Source organism: Taeniopygia guttata, chromosome 4 (genome assembly GCF_048771995.1).
Source record: "Taeniopygia guttata chromosome 4, bTaeGut7.mat, whole genome shotgun sequence".
NCBI classification, from domain to species: domain Eukaryota; kingdom Metazoa; phylum Chordata; class Aves; order Passeriformes; family Estrildidae; genus Taeniopygia; species Taeniopygia guttata.
Window position 1 is genome coordinate 49,746,268 of NC_133028.1, and position 23,995 is coordinate 49,770,262.

At 39.1% G+C, this 23,995-nt stretch overlaps 1 protein-coding gene across 2 annotated transcripts in view; it reads left to right on the forward strand.

The window, feature by feature from the left end:
* The window catches only part of TSPAN5 (tetraspanin 5), an 82,418-nt gene extending 59,356 nt beyond the window's left edge, over positions 1 to 23,062 (forward strand). For both annotated transcript variants that reach the window (XM_002194199.7, XM_072928563.1), the window contains exons 3-8: positions 9,828 to 9,974; positions 11,811 to 11,981; positions 13,809 to 13,934; positions 16,980 to 17,027; positions 17,162 to 17,278; positions 17,872 to 23,062. In XM_002194199.7, coding sequence (XP_002194235.1) covers positions 9,828 to 9,974; positions 11,811 to 11,981; positions 13,809 to 13,934; positions 16,980 to 17,027; positions 17,162 to 17,278; positions 17,872 to 17,937 — 675 coding nt within the window. In that variant the 3' untranslated portion in view covers positions 17,938 to 23,062. The remainder of the gene's footprint in view (positions 1 to 9,827; positions 9,975 to 11,810; positions 11,982 to 13,808; positions 13,935 to 16,979; positions 17,028 to 17,161; positions 17,279 to 17,871) is intronic.
* Positions 23,063 to 23,995: the final 933 nt, after the last annotated feature.

The following is a 23,995-nucleotide window of genomic DNA, read 5'->3' on the forward strand; positions in this document are numbered from 1 at the left end:
CAGTTACCTAATAAGTCTTTCTTCTTTTAATGGAAAACACTGAGTAAGTTATAATTAATCTTAATTTAAGGCATAATAACTGGTGCTTGCAACAAAACAAATATCAGATTTGGAAGCTCTGGTGTTCTGCCTCTAAAAATTTCAGGACAGATTTTTAGTTGTTAACTTATATTCTAATTGCTTTGTGTGTGTGCCTTGGAAGGAGGTCATCACAAACAGTAATGGGATATTAATTACTGCACACCTATATAAATGTGTATGTATATTTACATGCCATATGATGCTGATGTTGGATATCTCAGATAGGTAGTGCAAAGATGTATTTTATTCAGCAAAGATGTAAAATACTCAACATACTCTAAGACCTTGTACCTATATCTAAGTTCCAGAGGGTGGCTTTACAGAAGAGATTTGAACATTTTTGTATCATTACAGTAGGTAGCACAAATGATTCCTCTTTAGGGTGAATGAGCAGGTAAAGGGAAAACAACTATAGTGTTTGAAGTCTAAACTGTGCCAATCTTAACAGCTAGAAGGTGTTCTGGTTTGTTAGGGTTTACATATTTTCCTAGGGAAAATACATTCAATTCATAATTGCTAATAGCCAGTAGTCAAAGCTCTTGTTTTTATGTGAGATTTGGATATCTGTTATCAAGTCATCTTAAACCATTTTTAGTCAGATTCTGAAAGTGAGAGAAAATGCCATGTTGTTTTAAGACAAGCAAATAAAGCCACGACAGTTTAATATGCATTGACTCAGGCTCCATATGTATTAGGTTTTTTACGTGTTTTTTTTTCTAAATTAACAAGTAAAGTAAAATAACATACTGTTTGTTGGTTTGAAGCATGGGTTTTTTCTTGAAAAATGATCATGTTTCCCCAGCTTCTTTAACTGTTTTATTCTGAAGTTCTTGGTATGTAGTGTTTCAGTTCATGGCTGTAACAATCAAAATGCTGTATAGGTATAGATGAACTGCAGAGCTCTTGAGCACACATAAATTTGAGTTTGGTAGAAGAACTATGAAAAAATTGACTTGTGTCAAACCAATTTGCGTCTTTTGTTTCACTCAGCTCTTTAGGGGACAGGCAGTGGCCAAAAGCTGCTGTCAGCAAGATCAAATTCCAGGTGTTCATGGGCCCTCTATTATTTAGTGGGGGGCAGATCAATTAGATCCCAGACAGAATTTTCTTACTGCTGATGAGTTGAAGATGCAAGCCAAGGAGGTGAAGCCCAGGGCTTGAGAGATCTGTAACATAACTGAAAAGCAGCACTTCCCTGGCTAGGCTGCTACTTGCCTAAGGCTGGGGTGGATATCCCACAGGCACTACGGGCTGTTGTAATGGTACACCATATAACAACAAAGCAGCTTGTTAGAGAAGGACCCGGGGTACATAAAGTCAAACCATGAGCCAGCACTGTGTCCTTGTGACAAAGAAGGCGAATGTGGCCTGGGCTGTACTAGGAGTGTTGCCAACAAGTTGAGGGAGAGAATTCTTCTTTGTTCAGCACTGGCGAGGCCGCACCTAGGCCAGTTCTGGGCTCTCTGGTCCAAGAGGGATGCTGACATACTATAGAATTCAGCAAAGGGCTGAGTAGATGATTAAGGTACTGGAGCTTCTCTCCTACAGGGAAAGGCTGAGGGAACTAAGACTGTTTCGTCCAGGGAAGAGTAGGCTGGGGAAATAGTAATGTATGGAAATACCTGAAAGAAGAACACAAAGAGAATGGAGCCAGGCTGTTTTCAGTGGTGCCCAGTGACAAAGGCAATGGGCACAAAATGAAACACAGGTGGGGTTTCCCCTGAACAGCAGGGAGCACCCTTTTTTTATCATTTGAGGATGACTGAGTGCTGGCACAGTTTGCCCAGGGAGGATTTGAATGCAGTCTCTGTGTTTGGAGCTTTTTCCAAAGCAATCAGGACATGGTTCTATGCAGCCAGAGCTAGGTGGCCAGATGACTTCAGCCATTCTGTGAAGATTTGCTGCTATCCCAATGAACTTGACTTTATCAAACTTGAACTTGACACTGATGTTTGTAATGTGTAAATTTGTAAGGAGTTTTTGCATTAGTAGGTATTTAGGACTCCTACTGTAAACTTCATTTGGTAGTGGGGAGGATTTTAATTAACTTCTATTTTGAATTGTGTGGCTTTATGTTCAAGCTGTGTGATTTTATAGCCTGGACATCAACTTGTATATACTTTGTATATACTTTTTTTGCTTCATATAATATTTTCAAGGTAAAAAGATAGTGTTCCAGGTCACGTGAAAACTGCAGGATGTAAAAAAATAATCCAGAGTTCACAGGATTCCTATTGGCTGCTGGTTAAAATAAATTCAGGACAGATTTGTGGACTTGGTGCCGAGTTTCTCTTTTTTTTGCTAAGTTGGCTTGAATTCTTCCCTTTAAACTTTTGTGAAGAGGAAAAGCACAATATCCAGTCTTGTGGCCTTCCTTGGGCCTTTGCAGGGAGGCAAAAGAGCTCATTTGTCAAGTAGGCAAAAGAATTGGCTTGACAGCCAGTGAGCCAGCCCTAGACAAAAGCTGGGCAATTAGCATTCTGAGCCATGAACCTGAAAGAGAGCTGGGGGTGGGGTGGGGGCAATAAACTCTGGGGATGAATAAAGCTATCTATACATGGTGGCACTGTATAGGTCACAGTCTCGCAGTGTTTTCAGGCATGCCAGGCTTGGGCTTGCACCATTAAATAGTTCATCCATGGCAGCCGATTTCCACCCTCCTCCCTGCAACAGTGACATGAACATTGTTAGCATACAAAGAGTCTGTGTGAAACCTCAGCAACTTACAGCACTTTTGCTCAGCAGCAGGGGAAAACGTTTGTATTTCATTGTTTTTCTTAACCACTTCAAGTCATGTCTTCTGTTGACTCTTTAAAAATAAACCAGACTTGTACAAAATGTCAATTTCCCTCCTTGGTTGTATGTATTAGATATTGTGGTATTAAGGCCTTCTGTGGTGTGATACCATTAGGTGCTTGGGAAAATAAGCTTCCTGGCTACCTGCAGAAGATTTATGTTCAAGAGTAGTGAGCCTAAGTGATGAATTGCTGTTATGTTTTCTGAGACCTTATAAAATTGTCCATGGAGAGGGACTTTTTAGAAGATAGCACTGTGGTTTTCGGCTTAACTCTTAAGTAGGAGGGAGAAAAAGCAAGAGATACTAAAGTAGGGAAGAAATCTTTCAATTTTTGTTGACTAAATTTAGTTTGTATATGAAGTTGACTGAAATGAAGAGGGAGAAATGGAAGAAGCTGACAACATGCACAAGTTTGGCTTCTGAGCTTTTCCAGTTAAATCAGCATAACAATAAGTTGCTTCAGCTCAGAAGTCGTGTGCAGTTTGGAGTACCACTATGGTATCTCTGGGTGCCAGCGGAGTATTCTTATTAAGCAGGAGCTCTAAATCTGGATCTGAAGTTTTAAGATAGACTTTTACTTGTCTAAGGTGATTTAGGTCTGCTTTGGTATTCTTGGAAAAGCTAAACTCTGTACATGGAAACAATCACAATTTGTTAGATCCGACCTGTCTCTCCTTGCCCTGAAGTGAAAACTAAAGTTGCTTTCAAGAAAAAATTCTCACTTCTCTTATTGTCCCAGTGGGTGGCTGACAGCAGAAAGGAGTGATGCACTAGTCACTCCATAATTGTTGTGCATACATTTCTATTACACAGTTCTTCCAAAAATTATTGCCAACCGGGAAATTGTACATATCCTATGTACCCTACAGGCTGAAGGACACCCAAAGCCTATATCTCGCCTCTAAGACCTCTGTGTGGGTTTTATAGGACTGTAGAAGAGAGGAGGGGATCCACTATTGCACTTCACTTAAATTTCAGTACATAAAGATGCATAATCTAAACAGGCAGGCTCTTAAATTATTTACTAGTGTTCCAACACTCTATAGTCATTAATCCTGAAAAGTCTAAAAATCTCTGTCTTGTATGTATTTATGCTAGTTATTCACCTTTTGAACGCTGTCAGCACAAGAAAGCTAGACTAGTTCTTTTCCTCCATTAAACACTTGAAAAATAAAGTTCTGCTGCTATTACTGTTTGCTGTGGAAAATGCAAAACCAACAAAAATCAAAGAAGTAAGATTTGTAAACATCCCCCACCTAGTTTCTTGCTTGCAGAGACAAAATTCTGGAGTAGAATTAATTTGGCATGTTTCAATGAGTATTGTTCTGTTCCGTATGTTCATTCAGATGCGCAGCATGGAGGCACTGCATGGAGGTTATGACTAACAAAGCAGAGACATTTTTCTGTTTTAAAATCATGCATTTGAAAATACTTTTATTTACCATCACCCCCCAGATGTTACTTTTTGCTGGTGATACTAAGTCCTGCAGAGAAGGCTGTGAAAAGGCTAAACCTGTGTTTGCAAAAATGGTTATTTCAGAAGATCTGGTATTGATATATCTTTTCTGATCTTCTGCATTTCTTGGATGTATGGTATGGGATGTTTGTTTGTTTGTTTTTGTTTGTTTTTGTTTTGTCCTCCCAGTAATGAGAGATTGCAGCAGACAAGGGTTTTTTTTTTTCCCCATCTTGGAGGAAATGGAAAATAGGAATTAGTGGATTTCTCCCATCCCATTGTAGTGTTGGGTTCCCTTCTTTTACATGCATCCTGTGGGCCAAATTCCTTATACACTCGTTATATCACCTCTTTGTTTCTTAGGCTGATGATCCTCCCAAGTTGTCTCTGACTCATTATGCCTTGAATTTTCATTACTGGGTCAGCTTTTCAAAATTGCTGCTGCCTGGAGTGCTTTCAGTTGTAGCCATTCTTCCTTGTCCCGTAGTTTGCGACTGTGCCTGTTACAGCAGCAGCTGTTCAGCAACAGATGATCTGAAATGTCACTGGTTTGTTAGTGCACTTGTGACTCCCTTAAGAACCCAGGAATGCATCAGATTGTGTAGGTGTGACAACACGGGGTCACTGCTGCAGCTTGCGAGATGTGTGTCTGGCTTTGGGCTCAGCCTGTAAGGGCTGTTACTGCTAAATGCAGGCAGTGGGGACCAACAGGAGAGGAAGTGGTGCTGAAGATCCAGCTTGCACAGGTTTTGAAAGGTTTGAGTTCTTTTCTACCCAGTTCTAGTGTGATCTTGTGGACTGAATGCTTGCTAGTGTTTGGAGCATGAGCTGTGCTTCATGGAGCATGAAGCACAACTTGTGTGTGATCACTTCAAAAAGACTGCTGGCTCTGACCTGAAATATTAATATAGATGTGCACCAAAGGCAGGAGCTGGAGTCAGGGCTCTGTCTCTGGAAAGTAGTACAAGCTGTTCTGAGGATCTTAAAGAGTACAAGATGGAGAAGGGGCGAGGTGTGCACCCTTTTTGCTTTTGTATGTAACTGTTGCTTCCTTATTCTTTATTGATGGGATAAAGGCAAGCTATTGTGCATCTATAACATCAGAAGGGGCATTCATGAGCTCCTGTGTTCAAGACCAGCATTTTCCCGTTGCCTTCTTCTCCCTTGAGCTATAAATGAGATCCTGCTTGTAGTGTGGAGGGCTCTGGCCATGAGGAAAACATGATATGATAACAGAGGACCTATCAGGCATCTCTCAGGCTCTTTTTCCTACCTGTGCTCACATACCAGGAGGAGAATACTCCAGTTCTGCAGGAGTTTTTGTTCTGCCTGGCTTGATTGTCTGACATTTCTTGGTGGGTGAAATGCACCCTTGTGCTGAAGAAAAGAGCCAGGTCCTAATAATTTCATTTGACTTCTCCTGAATTTGGGATGGGGTAGAAATATGGGGTCAGTCTTTCCTGTTCTATCCATGCATCATTGTATCCTAATGATTGAAGTACATTTCATAAATAAAAGAACTTTTTTACAACTTTACTGTTGCTTTAGTTCACTTATGGATGATGCTTTTGTTGTTTCACTACACCAAATTTTGGCTTGCGTTGGATTAAAATATTAAATAGCAACTTGTGGACTGTAATGTACAACAGGCTATGGAGGGTGGAGGAACAGAGCAAACAGATGAGCTGGAGATCAGCCAGGGAGCATGTCCTGTTGGCTCTCCTTGTGGGACTACAGCAGAGCCCTGGGTTGACACCATAGTGAGAAGCAAATTACTTGAGTATGTAGCTTTGTACAAACAAAGCATTTTATGCCAATACAGATTACACTCATACCTAAACTACCAAGGAAGCGATGTGTGTGTACCTAAAAAATAACCATACTTAAAAATGAGAATACGTCTTGAGGAAAAAATTGCTCCTCCTTTTAGATGTTAGGTATCAGAGTACTTGCAACCATTTAACAGTCGCGGTTGTAGTGGGCAACTGCAGCAATGTTGCTGAGGAAAAATACCTTGCATTTGTAGAAAGCTTTACTTTAAAGTATTTACAGGTGGTTTGTTTATGTCTTGCACTGATGCATGAGAGAAGTGGACAGTCACCATATATTCCATGACTGACTGCTCAGCCTGAGGATTCAGAGCACATTGTGGAGGGTGCAGTTTTAGAATATGAAATTACTGATCTTCTGCTCAAGCACCCCTGGAAATATTTCCTTCTGCTTTTGCTTAAGATGGGTTGAAGACAGAATTGGTCACTACATCTGTGTCAAACTTTTCCCAGGAGTAGCTGTTGCAGCCAAAAAAAATTTGATATTGTGGTAGTAGGCATTATAGAAACTTGTAGTGGATAGGAAGAGTATGTGCCTAGAGGACTGTACATTTAGATCTTCTTAACAATATAAAATGAGATATTATTCCCCAGTTGTTGCCCTGCTGCTTTTCTTCAGGGTATTGCACTGCTGCATCTTCAGAGAACTTACTTGTAAGTGTCCAGAGTACAAGACTGGAAAATTGTATCCTAAGAAGGAAGCAGTAATCTTCTATTAGACTACTTCTGCATATCTCAAGCTGTAATCACAGAGCATTGTCTGTGTTTCTCGTTCCCACTGCTAGCTATTGTTTTATTGACAAGACCTCTCTGAAGATTGTGTGTCCTGAGATGTCTCTACAGAATACTGATTACTTGAGGTTCATATGCAGAGAACATATGGGTAAAACAAGAATTAAGCAGTATGTGCTTTGCATTGTCAGGATGTGTTATTTGGGATTTATCCAAGTTAGGCTTATGAATGCCATATGTGGACTAGCAACAGATGCACATAAAGGTGCTTTCCAAGGACAGCAAACAATGGCAGATAAAGTCTGGAATGGCTATCCAACATGTGGCATTACAGGCTGCTAAGAGCCTGGCAGTTCTAGAAAATCGAGTAAAGGGAAAAAGCGCAGGAGTGGAAAAACCAGTGTAATTTTCATTTGAATTTGACTACTTTCATATGGAAAGAAGTTGATTTAGTATAATAATTTGCCTTGAGTTTTTTTGTTAATTTATTTGATTTTGTTTGCTTTGTTTTTAAGGAAAGACACAGTGTCTTATGAAGAGATACTTAAATAATAATCTCTTTTGGACTTTTAAAGAAGTAAATACAAATAATAACAAAGGCAACATCCTTTCTCCACTGACTAGCTTTTTTCACTTTACTACACCACAGTCCATTAATTCAAAAATCAGCTGATGTTAAAAGAAAAGAGTAGTAGTGCTTCCCTTAGGGCAGAAATTATTCTCATCTTATGGTAACTGTGTAAGCACAGAGAAAAGGAATTTAAAACTTTGTGAAGAAGTAATTTTAGCACTTGTTTTCCCCTTGAGGCAGAGCTTATGGTTCTTGACTTGTGTAGGGCCAAGGCCTTGATTTTTTCAAAGGTTTTGTGTTGTTGGATTATCCTGTTTATATTGCTTGTTATTCTTAGCCAGAAAAGTGGCTTGGATTTCTTTTCTATAACAAATGTAATGAAACAAAAGTAGTGGAAAAACTTTTGCGCAAGTTGATGTAAGTGTTAATGATAGGTAAGTGTTCATTTAATCTTGGTGTATATCATCTTTTTACTGAGATGGTGCCAGAAAAAGGGATGGGCCAGCTGCTCCGCTTCAATAGCAGTGCTGGCTCTGAGTTGTGTTACTTTGTTCCTTACATCTCTTTTTAGTTTTTTAATGAATGTCAGTAAGGCTATTACTATATGTGATGTAGGAGGAAAGTGATGAATGGGATTTTTTTTTTCATCCCTCTCAGGCAATAGCCTTCTCTAGTAGGAGGGAAAAGAATATGCTTAGCGAATGTCATTCATGCTGTTGGATGATTGTTTGTATTTTAGAATTGAGTTATAGTCAGAAATTTCTTTGGGTTTTGGCCTTTTCTAAGGCTCTTTGATGTGTGCATTGGTGAAATTCACATGTGCATTTTATTTACTCTGTCCTTTTCTGCAGAATTAAAAGCTTTGAGTACTGTCTGTATTTACTGCTTGCTCGAGTTTTGCTTGGGAAACTCTATGAAAGCAGTTGCAGACTACATGAAGTAATGTGTTAGAGATATTGGTTACATGACAATTGATATGTTTTGCATGGTCCAAAATGAGTATGTGTGTATACATATATAATCACAGGTCTCAAGCCACAGTTGTGAACAGTCATCATAAACAATGGTACTTTAAACTTCTGGAAATGAGGTTACTGTAACATCCTCTTGCTATTTTGGGACTATTTCAAAGAAACAAAGGGGTATGAACAGGAATAAGAAAAAGGGTGAGCAGTAGAGTTTTGCAAATAAGGAGCTGAAGATGTAGAGATCTCTGCTGCTTCTCAAGCCACAGCATCATGCAGGAATTAGAGGAAGCAGTAGTCCAAAGCACTCAGCCTGAGTTCAGGCTTCTGTGAGGAAACACAGCAGTGTGCTTTGCCTTGACCTACAGCATTGGAGAGGAGAATGAAGAGAAGTGAAATTTCAGCATTTTTTTCTGCTGAAAAGCCTTAGGAAACTATAATTGTTTCTGTGCAAACACACTGGGATAGGGTAAACTTTGTACTTGCTTCTTGATATGACCCATCTGTTCAACATCAGCCAAACTCTGACTAAAATGTGTTCAAAAAATCAAAAGAGTTCCTCAGGATTACTGGTGTTGCAACCCAAGCTTTGCTTCCAAGGCAGAAATGACATTACAAGCAGACTGTGCTGACTGTCATATCTAAAACACAGCATATGTGGTATAACATATGATAGGTCTATTCTGAGTTAGTGTAAACCATGTCCCAAGACAAGTTCTTAAATTGTCTTTCATCCTACTAAGAGACTTTGATATTTTCAAATTCTTCCCGCTAACTAATTAGTCAGTAGCCATACTTTATTTCTAGAATGAGGTATTGGCACTGTAGGTGCCTGAAGTTGAATTGGCCAGATTATGTAGTTTGTCAAAATTTGTTGAAAAACTTTTGTTGCAAGATACTGTAATCTAGGAGCTCACTTCTAATTTCTGACAATTCTTGTAAATACTGAGAATAAATGCTAAATTCAAGGTGGCTTTATTGCTTTTAACATTTTTTCTATATAACGTAACTGTGTGTTTACATAGATGATGTATATGATACATAAAATGTGTCTCAGGGTAATAAGAGTAAGGTAAGTTTTGTTCAAATATCTGTTGTGAGTTTCTGGCACAGTACTTCTTGTAGTTACATAAGCAGAAAATGCCATGTAAGTTTCTCACAGAGAATTCTTCAAGAACATTTTGTTACTCACTCACATGTTGATTCAGAAATATTGCACATAATTGCACTTTTTATCTCTTTTGGGATACAAAGATTTTCTTAATTGTGTTTTCTTGCTGTACTGCAGAATATTTATTTTGCTGTAGCCTTCTTCCTTTTTAAGAAGAAAAATGCAGGCAGAATTTGTACAACAGAAAGCTGAACATACTTTTTATCTCTTGGCATTGTCTCTCAGGGAGTGCTGTCCAATATCTCCTCCATCACTGACCTGGGAGGCTTTGATCCTGTTTGGCTCTTCCTAGTGGTAGGAGGAGTTATGTTCATTTTGGGATTTGCAGGATGCATTGGAGCTTTACGAGAAAACACTTTTCTTCTCAAATTTGTAAGTAGCTTTTGCAACTGTAACATTCCTCATTTATGTAGCATGCCATGTTGTCTGTTGTCTTTAACTGCGTTAAGCTTTTAAAATGTATTTTGGAGAGGAAGGTGTTATCCAGTGTCAGAGTATTAGGAAAGCACTTAGCTTTTAATATGTTACAGCTCTTCAGTCTCTGATGCTTACTGGTTGTGTATTTTTAAAGCTCAAAACTATTTTAAAGCTCAAAACTATTGATGGTAAGAATCATAACATGGAAGTACTGCTTTTCATATGGATATAGCCTAACATTTTGCTTCCCTGTCACAAAAAGAGAGAAATTTCTTGTGAGAATCTGTGTGTTGAACTTGGAGGCCATAAGAAGCTGACTATGAAATACGAGGGATGTAGATGCAGCAGTGAATGTGACCCTTGTGACTTGTGCTGTGCAAGGGCCCCTCATGGTACAGAGGAGATAGGACTGTTACAATATCCTCAGTTGAGCTGATACTCTGTCCCTGCCATTCAGCTAATTGGAAAAGGCTTCATTGCTTTCAGTGCTGGGGCCTGAGAAGGTGAAGGGGAAGAGAATGTGTCCAGGATGCAGAAAGAAAATGGAAGTTTTCTTGAACTCTGGGCTGGATTGTTGGTTAGGGAAGGAGCTGCTGGTATACAAATGTACCTCAGTATGCAGAACTTCTTCAGCTGAGTACTGGGTTCTGTATTGTGAAAGACTTCCTCCTGTGGCTTTTGAAAATGAGGATAACAGTATCATGCTCACTTTTAGATAAATTGAAGATTTATAGTAAAGAAGATTCTTTGCTCCACCACTCCCATTTCCAGAGGTGGGCACTGTCTGTGGACACAGTTGTGTTCTCATAACCATTAAGTGTTAATACATACATGAAAAAGCTTCCAGTGAAATAACTACTACCTCCAAGTGACACATTTGGCTCCCACAGATATGTTGTATAAGGGGAGGAGGCAATTGAGAGTCACAGTTCTTGAGGCATTTATAAAGCAGCTTGTAACAGTTTTTTCTTCTTCCTTGCTTCTCTTAGCTTGCCTAAAATGAACCCATCTGCTGTACCAGAAATAGCTTCCCATACAGCAGCTGCAGGAGAAATTAAAAATGTATCTGAACACACACACAGAGCATATTAAAATGAAACTCAAAGGCACAGTTGCAAAGGGGATGGACTTCCAGTATATGAGGACCCCTGTGTGGCTTAAAACAGTGTAGACTCAGTGGAAATCCTTAGGGAAAGTGGCAGATCATTAGTAATGCCTTTGGCATCCATTGCATTTGAATTAATCATAGCAGTCTCATTTAGTTTTAACGTGGATGTGAATAATTTCATAGAAATTCCTCTCGGACTTAGTCATTAATTAATTTCTGCTGTTACAAATTTCTGCTTTGTCTGCTTAGGCGAAGCTTTGCCAGTGAGAGGATCTAAAGCAAAGTCATGTAGAAAGCATTTTACTGGCACATATTACATTGGTTGTTTATGCCTTCTGAAATGTAAGTGCCTATGTTGAAATTTAAGACTGGTTTTCAAGGGTCCTACATGTGGTGATGACAAGCTGTGTCTTGAAATTTACAGTAAATTCTCTTGGATCTCTTTGAAATATCCAAGGTTTGGCCATTTGTTAGCATCTTTTTTATTTGTTAGAATATAATTAAGATTTCTGTGCTTCAGCTCCAATAAAAATGGTATGTTTTTAATTTAAAATTTCCTATGTGCCAAAATGGCTTGAACTTGCACTGAAACAGATAAAGCCTTATCCCTGGATATAACTGAGCTTTGGAAAAGTTTTGGTCATAAAGGAAAATAATTTTAGCCTTTTTTATTTTCTTCATAGTTCTCTGTATTTCTTGGAATTATTTTCTTCTTGGAGCTCACTGCTGGTGTTCTAGCATTTGTTTTCAAAGACTGGATAAAGGACCAGCTGTATTTCTTTATAAACAACAACATCAGAGCATACCGAGATGACATTGATTTACAAAACCTCATAGACTTCACACAGGAATATGTAAGTTGGAATGTTTATATTTTTGTAAAGCTTACTTTTAAGAAATACCTGCTCTTATTTTTTACTTTTCATCTGTTCTGTTTCTTCAAGGAGCAACAGAAATATTCTAGCATATAATGCCTTTGAATGTATTTATATTTGTTTTTACAGAGCTGCAAATATACAGCACCTATGTAAAGTGGCTTTATTGATGTATGGCTGCATAAAACAAGATGAAGAGTTGGGGTGATTTTTCTTGAAGACTTAGAGATAATGTGTCAAAGTTTAAATACTTTATGGTAGAAGCTATCACATCTGTTTAAGAAATTACTAATTTTCTAAGATTTTTTTGGTCCTAAGATGAATGTTGGTGTAGTTTTAGTGACATTAGAAGTGCTACACCACACTGCAGAGTGGCAGAGGTATTTAGTTAGTCCAAATGAAAGTACAATTTTACTCCTTCTGAAGTAGACTTAATAGAATAAGCCTTATAAAGTGTAGAGTTCTTGTAGGACACCTCTAAGTGATGCCACATCTGCACTTGGGAGGGAAGGGTGAAACCAGTGGTGCACCTGTTTGTGCAGGTTAAGCTCTGTAATTTCTCGGTGTGCGTAAAGAAGTCTTGCACTGACTTTTGCACACAAGGTCTGCCAGTACCTTCCCTCTCCAATACTCAGTTTTGGCTGGTGTTGATGAAGTCCTCTTTGAATCTGGTGCTGTGTGGCTGACATGACTGAGTGTTGGTTGAATTCATGTGTACTAATTTCCGTACATTCTGCATTTAAAAGTTTCAATGCTTGATTTGCTTCTCTGTGCCTGGGGGGAAAATGGTAAATAAGAGGATGTGGATACTTGCACTGTTTTGAATCTTTTGCAAGAAGGTCAGAGGTCACTACAAACTGAAAGTAGTGGTCCACTTGTATGCAGCCAAAGGCTACAGTCCAAATTTGCAGTGACTTCCTAAAGCCTTTCTCTTCTAACTGGATTAGCACTCAGCCAGAGGCAGCATGAGTTGTGAGAGCGAGTTACTTCTTCAACCAGTAGAGCTAGTGCATAAAGACAACATGTCAGGTATTGCAAAGAGAACTGCTACATCTAGAAGGAGAGAATGGCTTTTCCAATGCTTTTAAAAATGTTGGTGATTTTTTTAAAATTGACATAGATGAGTTCATTGGTCTAGCTCCTTAAATGCTGTTAACCATCAGTGTTTCACTGGTCTCCAATCCATTCTTTGTATGTTCAGCAAAACACATCAATTCCTTGTGTGTTCAACATGTTTTTCCAGACTATGCCTGCCTTTAGCAGATTTACTCTTTGAAGGATTCACTAAAGGTGTTCATTGTGCAATGTGGGATGCTCAGGGAACAATATGTCCACGCTGTCTGATGTACAGCCAGGCAAAGTTCCCCCAGACTGGCAAAAGGAGTAGCTATACCAGTGTAGCCCTTGGAGCTTGTTTTTTTGAAAATCCAGGGCTCATTAGACTGGACAGAATATTGTACTCTTGGCTCTACTGTCCCTCAGGCCTGAGCTTGTAGGCCTGTGCAACTCTGGTATTGTGTAGGCTTACCAGCTCACCCACGGGTGTCTCTCCAGAGAGCAGCATAGCTGGGTGTGAACGTAACTTTAATCACATAATAACTTTGGAACAACTTACCCATTTGGAATGGTATTTAAAAAAAATTACAAAAATCCCCAACCAAACAAAAAAAGACTGTTTCAATGAAAGCAGTGGGAGTTTCAGGTTTTGTTTTGAAAGCTAGAGGGAAACTGGCAGCAGCGATGCATGTTACTAATGCTGAGATTTTCATTCTGAAATTTAAGAAGCTTCTTTTTTTTTTGTTCTAGTGGCAATGCTGTGGAGCTTTTGGAGCCGATGACTGGAACCTTAATATTTACTTCAATTGTACAGATTCCAATGCAAGCCGAGAGCGCTGTGGTGTGCCATTCTCTTGCTGTACTAAAGACCCTGCTGTAAGTGATGGTCTAGAGGCTAGCATGGGTGTGCTGTTCCAGTTGTAAACAATGCTTCAAGATTTTCCTTTTTTATTTCTGGAAATTTAGCCTAATTATTAACTTCTTACCAACCTGTATATTTTTTTTTTTGCTTTTGCAGCTCAGCATAACCACTAACTTTTCTGCAGTCAGCAAAACTCATAAAATAACTAAAGTCTTCATTGCTTGTGGCTTTTATTAGAAGGAGAGAACCATGGGCTTGGCTGAGCATACATATTAATTTTAGCAAGTATAAAAAGGAGAAGCACTTAATCAGTTGAAGAATGTGAGCTTTCAATTGAAATTCATCAGAACAGGAACCCTTATGATCAGACACTTTAAAGGGAGGTATTATTCATTATTTAATGCAGTGTCCTGAGGCTGAAGCCAGTTTGACCCAGTTTGTGCCAGGTATGGTAATGAATGACAGTCTGTGCCCTGGGGAACTGACTTGTTTGCGTTAGAATCTTCAGTTGGGTATAGGTATCTTTACATACTCTTTTTTAACCTTTAAAATTACTACCTGTCCTACAGTCACCCGAAATCAGGCTTGAAAAGTCAAAAATTGTTTGTGGGAGCAGCTTTTAGGTAAATTTTCTTGCCTTTTAATATTTACAGTTCTGGATCATCAAGGGGAAATGTTGGAGCCATACATTGCTAATATGGATATGATAAAGAAATGTAAAGTGTAGGGAATTAGTTCACTAACAGGGAAAGGCTTGGAGCAGGGATGGGTGTGTGCATGGGAACTTTTATGTTCCTAGCACTGTATATATTTGACTTTATATAGCTTGAAAGAATCTGGCTTTGAGTGCTTGTATTATCTAGCAATTCAGCTGTGGCTTTGTCTTCACCTGGAATGACTTATAGTTCCTTGAATGTATTAGTGTAGCACAGACTGAAGTTAGGCAAGTTGCCAAAAGGCACCTCAGGTGCTTCCTGCCTTGCTAATAAAGCAATGCAGTTGCTGCTCCTGGCATCCAGCTGCTGCTGCTCTCCCCCTCTCCTGATAAGGCACTGCCACTTGCACAAGCTGGTTCTGGTTCCTGTGCAGTGAACATGACTTCACAGTAGTTTGAATTTTTCTCACAAACATAGCTGAAAATATTCTAATGGGATATTAAAACAAAATGTACCTTAGACTCAAACATTACCTTATGCTTAGGATTCCCTCTGCTGTTTGCCTGCCTGCCCACCCACCCACACAGAGGTCATCACAACCCAGTTTTATAAATATAGTTGTTATAAAACCAAACCAGTGACAGCACTACAAGGTAATCCTATAAATACATAATCCATCCTAAAGTTCTCTGTTTCTCTCAGCTGTGTAAATGGCTATGCAGTTCGATAGGGTGTGATGCAGCAACCAGAAATTCAGAGATAAATCTCATTCACTGTAAGAAAATAACCTTAATGGCCTTTTAAAACAGAAAAGATTAGAAGTTATGCATACAAGTAAAATAACTGTAACCAAGCTGTGATTGGTTCAGTGGCAGTGATAAACACAGGTTTATTCTTAAGGAAAGCAAATTTGTCCCTTTTAGAATCAGGTTTCAGTGCTGGACTGATGGAAACAGTTACATGGATGACTTACTGGTTTTAGTCTAGCTTGAATCAGAAAGTGGTAAGTTTAAGGCAGGCTAAAATAAGTTTCTTGAAACAAATTTTGACTACCATAGTTCCTTTTGATGTAGTTAAGGAGGTTGAAGTGTTCCAAATGCTTGTAGAGGCAAGTCTAGAAAACTTATTATTTCCATTGCATTTTTCATACCTTCTTTTGGTTAACAAATTCCAAGGTTAAAGGCAGAAGACATTAATCATGAAGCAAGTGGGCATTTAGCACAAGAAAGAAAACTTAAAATCTCTCTGTCAGAATCTTAGGTGCTTTTACACCCTTATAGTCTGTGGCACCCAGGTCCCAGAACAGAAGCATTCATCTCATTAGGAGATACAAGTTGCTTGAATTTTGAAGGTCCATAAAGGAATCCAGTTTTGGCAGCTGGTGGAATGTGACCTGTTGGACATCCTGCAAAGTGAGGAAACAGAGGAGCTTTCCATGCTGATAGGAGATACTTTTTTCCATATGGCTGCTTTTTAAAATTCATCCAAAGACACTGCTTGTCTTTCTCACTTCCCACAATTGGATTAAATTGTGGTGTTTGCTACACCTGGATAAGATTGGCTGATTTTCTCATTTTATTGAGTACTCCTTATTGTACTCACTGTCATTATATGATAAGTCAGTAACTTAATATTTTGTTGCCATTGTGGCTGATGCCAAAAGTTTCACGCTTCATTTTATTACCATGAAATAACTGTATACAAATTAAAAAAAACAGCTTCAGCTGCCAATGGGAAGCACTTGTTCACTAGGGAAAGTCTGCCAGAGCCTATTTTATTACCTGAGCTTTGGGAGTACTAAAGGAAAGGGAGTAGGAAAAACCCCTCCTTTCCCATTGGTATCAAGCTCCTATAAGAAAGAACAGGCAGTAAGAACACATTACTCCAGCTGTTATTTTTTCTTTCAGGTTTTTGGTAAGGAACTGTACATATTTCTAGAGGCATTTTCAGAAAGAACTTGCGGCTTCTGCAACAGAACTGCTCCATGTCACCTCTTCAATCTGCACAGACTGAACCCTGAAAATGGCAACAATACTCTTGGCATATTTTTTAGTACAGAACCTTTTAGACAGAACCTTTTCAGCAGAAGGTTCTTTCATTTACCATAGATGTTCCCTAGTCCTTTTACTTTACTAAATGCTTGTATCTGGAACATGGCATTCACCCAGGTGGAGGGCTGGTTTTCCCAGCTTACTGACTTGAGAGACTTGTTTACTGCAAATAATTAATAGTGCAGAGTGAAGGATGAAGGTTTTTTATTAAAGCAATATGCTAGCCAAAGTTTGGGTGATTCGTCTTATTATGTACAGGACCAACGCCAGGGAGTTGGGAGAAGGTGTTTGGGAGACATTTTACTGATTGCCTCTTCTCTCTCTCCTTTTCTCTCTCTCTCATCTCCTCTAGGAAGATGTTATTAATACTCAGTGTGGCTACGATGCAAGGCAAAAACCAGTAAGCTTTTTTTTTTTTTTCCTTCTTAATGTGCTATGTTAAGGATCTGAATCCCTATTGCAAGAGGAGATTATTCTGCTGGTGGTGTAGTTGAATGTAATTATCTCTGTTTTCTTCCCTCTTCTCCTTGGCAGGAAGTTGATCAGCAGATTGTTATCTACACTAAAGGCTGTGTCCCTCAGTTTGAGAAATGGTTGCAGGACAACCTTACCATAGTTGCTGGTATATTCATTGGGATAGCATTACTGCAGGTAAACATCACGTTCCCTGGAATGAGTTGCACAGAGGAATAATAGATAAAGTGAATGTATGAGAGGAGAAACTGTATATGAGGATGGGAAATGCAGTACCAGTTGCCTGTGGGTTTTAGCAGTGGGAACTAAATGTATGAGGCTTTCTTTGTGTTAAGGAATATTTAATTTTTATCTACAGGGATGCATTTTTTTTCTTTTCAACTCTCAGCAGGTTGAAACTAACACTGTCAGATAAACCTTATGTAGAGTCTTTCAAGCCTGTACAGACCTACTGTTTCCAGTGATGCTTAAATGAGCAGTAGAGAGCCTTTAGGATTGCTTTGAAACAAGACTAAAACTGTTAATTAACTAGAAACCAGAGCCACCATAAAAATACTGGGGTTACAGGAGTTCTGAATATTCTTTCTTTTTCCAACACTTAATGGGGCTGCAGGAGTTCTGCAATATTCTTTCTTCTTCTAACACTTACTGTTAATTTAATTTCTACCTCTGGTGTTTCTTTCTTATCTAAGTTCTGTGTAACCTAAGGAGTTTGCCTGTGTGAAAAGTTATGTAATGCTCCAAATGAATAAAACTGTTGTCTCTTCCAGATATTTGGCATATGCTTAGCCCAGAATTTGGTTAGCGACATTGAGGCTGTCAGAGCCAGCTGGTAAAACTGCTGAAGTAACCACAACAAGACACTGGACAACCGAAACCCTCTGAAACCTCCAGTGTGTCACTCCGACACCAAGCTGTATGGACATGGGTGACAGGGAAGCCTTCTCTCCCAAGTAGTCTCAAGTTTAAGTTCCTGATATTGCAGTGAACTTGTGTTTTTTTGGGGTGGGGGAGAGAAGAGTGGGCTATTGAAAATCTGCTGCTCACTGACAATTTTTTTTCTTTTAAACCACCACTTTGAAAGCTGTTGAGCCGTGAATCTCTACTGTATTCTTGATTTTGAGTAACAAGTGGACACTTTTTAAAATTGGTGTATTCAGTGAGACAGAGTTACATTGTTGTAGTCTGTGGATATGCTGTTTATTCATGTCATGAGGTCTTTGATAGCTGCCAAATATTCCTGAGATGGTCTATCTCCTCACCACTCTGTAAAGGAACAATCTTCTTGTTTTCACAGCTAAACGTAGGTACAGGCCTAAACCCATAAAGCAGGAAGCAACTTTCTATGCATCTATTGTACAGTAAAAGAAATTGTTTTTAAAACAAGGGAAATTATTTTTATGCAAGCTTCCAACTATCTCCCTGTAGTACTTTGAGGTTAGAATCAGCAGAAGGGAGAATTGCTTAATTTTGTCAAGATCTTTCTTCCTTCTCCACTCTTGTATGAAGGGAAAGGAGTTTTATATTTGACGAACAAGGGTTGCTGCCATACCTTTGGATATCAGTCTCTTAAGGCAAGGATGGGATATAACTGTATAAATGTATGAAAGCAGTGTGGGTGTTGGGTCCAAGTGAAGAATAATATTCAAAGAATGAATTGTATATTAACTTAAAAAAATCAAAACTTATGTATCTGATACAGCAAAATCTTTTGTTTCTCTGAAATTTAGTGCAACCTAATGTATTTAGGGATCTCACTGATACTAATGCTTTGACATACTCATGCAAAGCTAGTTTCTTTGTTCTGTTCCTGTTGGGGGCTTTGGTCTTTCTTTTTTTTTTTTTTTCTTTAATTCTTTTTACTTGCATGAGCTGTGGAATAAGAATCTGTGACACTCCAGTGCTTTAAATATGTGCATATGTTTTAATACAGTCTAATTCAAACTTATTTATTGATAAATGCATGTGATTATGGAAAGATCATTTCCCACTCTTGGAAGTTGGAGAGAACAGTTTTTGTCAGAGTAAACGCTGACCTCCAGTGAAAAAATTCATGCTATGGAGATGCGTCTCCTTTTCTTGCTCTAAAGGCAACAAAGAGCTTTCTTGAAGCAACAGAATAAAAGTCTTAAAATAGAAGCATTTATTAGGATCAGCTAAGACAGACTCTTTTGAATTGGCCACAAAAAAGCAGAATGTGGGGAAAAAGCACAAATAGTGGAGAAGACTTAAATCAGGCTCCATCCAGCTTAGCGCTTTTGATTTGTTCTTCTTCACTAATAACAGTGAACTTTAAGACCTGACCATGGCTTTGGATAGTTATTGCACTTTGTATAAATTTAGTGTATTTTATGACCCTCCTCAGTATCTCCATACCAGTCCTGAAAGCTGTGGTCATGCTTTGGTCAGACAGTGGCAAAGGGTGTGTAGCACCTCCTTGTAAGAACATAACATCTTTCTGAGTTGAGTTTCCTAAACCAGGAGGTATATGGAGTAGAAGAGAGGAACACATTGCTTTCAAAGCTTCCCTGTTCTGGGGGATAGATAGAAGGCTGATCCTGTGACTTGTTACGGCTCTTTTTGGTCCTGTGACACTTAAACAAATGAATATACGTACCCTTGCACATTTTGCCTTTCTGTGCTTTAGTTGGCTGTGGTTTTTCTCCCCTCTGAAGGCTGGTAATGGGCACGCTGGTGCTTCACAGATGCCTCAGACAGACTCGTTGTCCTCCCATCTTTGAGCATTACCTCATCCTCTTCTGGTAACTCCCACTGACTGGCTCTGAATCAGGCAGCCTCCATATCCCTTGGTATCTGCTGTTAAAGGCCAGCCATGACTCAGAATATTTTTTAAAGCCTTTCAAAGCAATTATAATTCATTGTCCTTAATAAAGTTGGTTCCACCTCAGCACAGCGTTATGTTTTTCTTAGCCGCTCCTCGACTTGAGGAGTTACTGGTTGTTTTCCCCAGAGGGACATACCATTTTGCCTGATAGTGGCAGGACAGACAGATCATCAGCACCAGTGTTGCTGCACTGAGACAAAATGATGCAGAGAGGAATCAGGGAAGTGGGGTTGAGGAAATAACCCCTCCACCAAAGAGCCTTGATTGCGATCCTGGGCTTTGGTTTGTAGGGAAAACAAAAAGCCTAATTACAGAAATATTCCTTGTTGCCACTGATCTTGAATACTGCTGTTGCTGCTCTGAGTTTCTGAAGATAATTTCATTTTTCTACTTGAATCTCTGCAGTTGTACTGTATTGGCCTTCTGTCTTGTCACGCTGTTCTCTGAGTTCCAGTCTGCTGGCTGTGCAGTTGGCAGTGTCAGACTGATAGGAGGGTAAATGCTCCAAACTGAGCAGTTCTTCTTCTCACAACTTGCACGTCTACACACAAATGTGCAACACTTCTGCTGAATCCCAGAATGACTGACTGTTTTTACAAAAACCACTAGATAACTTACTTTTCTAGAGCTCGTCTTTTGCTGTGGATGTTGATCCTTCTCACACCCTCATTCCCAAGAGATACTTATTTACTCATGTTTGCATTGTTTGATGGATATGCACTGAACGTGTAAGATTAGCTGTCTGTTACACATTTAAATCCCACATTTTTTTGTCTACAGATCAGGTAAGATGTCCTAGAAATGTCCCATCAACAGCTACTTAGCAGCTTAGTTGTCCAGTTTGGAAAGCTTGTGGGAGGCCTTGAAAATCAATGTATTATTGTCAGAGTCTGCCAAATACAAGCAAACTTTTTTCCAGGAAACTTTGAAAAGTTCATGTGAACTGCAACTAAAGCACAACTGCTGGCTACGTGGGCTCAGTGTCTAAAGCAATAAGATGTGGTAGGTGCTAGGACTCCATGACAATTTCTAGCCTGCCTGGTGTGGTGGTGGGGTACATATGAGTTCAGAGATCAGTCTAATTATCTTTAATATGCAGTAGTTTTTTAGAGATTTGTTGTCAGGTTTACAGAGTGGGAAACAGCTCTGTTTGCTGGGTGATTCCTGTGGAGTAGTGGCATTGCTAATGAGGACTCTAGTAGCTCAGCAGCAGCACTGGCTTTAAAGCTATTTCCATATATCCCACTGAACCCTGCCAGAGGGCATCACAGTCCTTGCTCTTCTGTTTTTAAATACCCTTTGTATTCATAAGCCTTTCTGTTATTTGGGTTTTTTTTTTTTTTATTAATAGCCTAATGGACAAATGTTTGATTCATCTCTTTGTTTCTATTTTGGTAGCAGTAGGATCTCTTTGCTTAAAATCCATAATTTTGATTGTGCCCCTTAGAGTTTGAAGCGGTGGGGGTGCTTGCTGTCCCGAAAGCCTTCTTCTCTCCCCTTTGAGAGAGATGCTCATTGTAGTTGTGGTGTGTAAATAGTGTTTGAAATGTAAATAGTAGCATGCAGATTAAATGATTCTTGCACATGACTGCTTTTCACCCTGAAAATGTTTATAATGGAGAGGAAAGGTGTCCACCAGGAGAGTCCCAAATGTTTGTCTGGGCTGTCCCTCACCCTCATGGAGCAGCAGAGTGCCACAGCTGCCCGCACTCAGTGTCTGCCCAGTGGGTGGGTGGCTGCCCCTGAGGAAGGTGAAGCCCTGGCCAGCCCTTCGGGCCCTGGTTAGTGGCAAAGCCTCCCTTTGCTTTCACCTTTGCTGCTTGGCATTAGAACAGCATTCGACTGTAAAGTGGAGAGTTGGTGGCAGCATCTCCTACAAGTTATGGGAGGTTGCCATCACTTGTGGCAGGACTAAACATGGTGCTATAAGAACTGTCCTGGACATCAATCTGTGTTTTTACTACTTTAGAGATATCCTTGTTAAAATTGGTCTTGGTTAATATGGTTAGTTATGAGAGAAACTATTGTCTGAATTTTTGATTCTGTTTCCCTTCTTGCTGTGTATGTCTTTTGGATGCATTGAAATAGCAGTTCTGCAAATACCTGGGATGGTAATTAGACCTCAAAAGGCGTCAAGCACTGCTGAATGTTCCTCCCATTTTTGTTTTTTCTCTGAATCTTTTTCAAATACCCATAACAAATGATGAAACTGTCTAAAACAAATGAAATATTACTACCCTGATCCATTCACTACCGAATTTTGCCCCTTGAGAAAAAGAAATAAAAAATCTTTCTCCCTTAACATGCAGTATATGAATACAGTAGCATGCACAAGGCAGCACTGCTAGCTGTCTTTTGTGTTTTGGCAATATAAGTGTGTCAATAAAAAGCTCCATCTGTATGTGTGTTCATGCTCACACTGTGTACATAGTAGAGATGGACCTAGAGCTCTGGGAGGATTGGGATGTGGGTTTGTGACTCAGATCCGTTTCTGATACATATATTCCAGATCAGTTCCATCTGAATCTTTCTGTCTTGTTCATCTGAAGGTGTACAGCAAGGTGTCAATATTTACCCTTTGTGTATCATTCCTTTTTATACGAATGTATCCTCTTGTGTTCCTTTTTTATCAGTTGTAAAATTGATTGTAAAAGCCAACTACACTTACCGATTGAAAGTATTGCTATAACAGAACTGCATGCCCAGTAGACTTTGACTTGAGCTTTAGTTTTCTGATTTCAGACTGGTTCCCTTCAGTCTAGGAGAAAAGCATAGATCAGGTGCATAATGTATTACTTGTCATCTTTAGCATTAGACTGTGGTATTGTATCACATGCTGATCTCAATGGATGTAACTGGAGTCTACCTAGGAAGTTAATGCAACTTCCTGGTAATTCATTTTAAGCTATTGAAAATGGTCTTGGTCATGCTACTTGTGTTCTTGGGTTTTTGTTTTTTAATAGAGGCATTTTTTAGGAATGTTTTAATACACTTATGATGGACAATACAATAGTTTTAATAGTCGTGCAGTATTCTGTATTTACTTGAAGTAAATCATTTTATATGCAATTTGTTAGATAATTACAATTTTATAAATAAAATTGTGTGAAATATGATGTTGTGAATGTGTATGCACTCTTGATGTAGCACTTAATATAAACAAGAAAGATACATTCATGGAAAGTTCTTCCAGGAAAAGATCACTACCTTCTTTCCTCCAAACTAACAGGGGAAATAAATCCCCATCTCTCATATGTGTTGTAGAATACTGTATTCTGATTAAATCACAAAACATGCTCATGCCTCCAGTGGCTGCCCTTAGGTGAATAATAAGCTAAGAAATGAAGAAAATGTCCCCACATGAAGAGATCCCTTATTTGCTGTCAGCTGTTGTTGAAGTCTCTGCCTAATGAACATGCTCTGCTTCTTTCCAACAGGTTGCTGATGTTCCTCGGGCTGCAGTGGCTGTGCTCTCCCCAGAATTATTCTGGTGACACTGATGTGTTCAGAAGTTGATGCTTTGCAAGACTTAGACAAATGAAATTCCCACCTCCCTTCTCAAAAGTTTAAATAAGTCCGACATGTCTTTAAACAGAAGTAGTGAGAACTGGCTTACATTTTTGTGCAGGTAAAAATGGGTAATGATGTCTTGTGCTACTTTGGATAGAGGAGCAGGCAGACTTTTTTTAAAAAAGTATTTAAAAACCTCTAGGTTTTGTATACAAAATGGCACTGTGATCAATTCAAAAGCATATCTATATCCAGATTGAAGTCTAATGCCTTTTGCATATTTCAGGCATATGACATTTATCTGAATGTATGGAAATTATTTGGCAAAATAAACATCTAAACTGGGGACAGATTGACACACAAACACAGGAATGACCAAAAGTTTACAAAAAAGAAGAAAGGCCAAGGGCATTGCCTAATAGATGTGACAAACTTGGATAAGTGTTTTCATGATGGAGAGGGAGACTAGGAGTGGCTATATGCCATCTGTCAAACTCTTAACAGACTTGTACACTGATTCTTGAAGTTGAGGCTGGTTA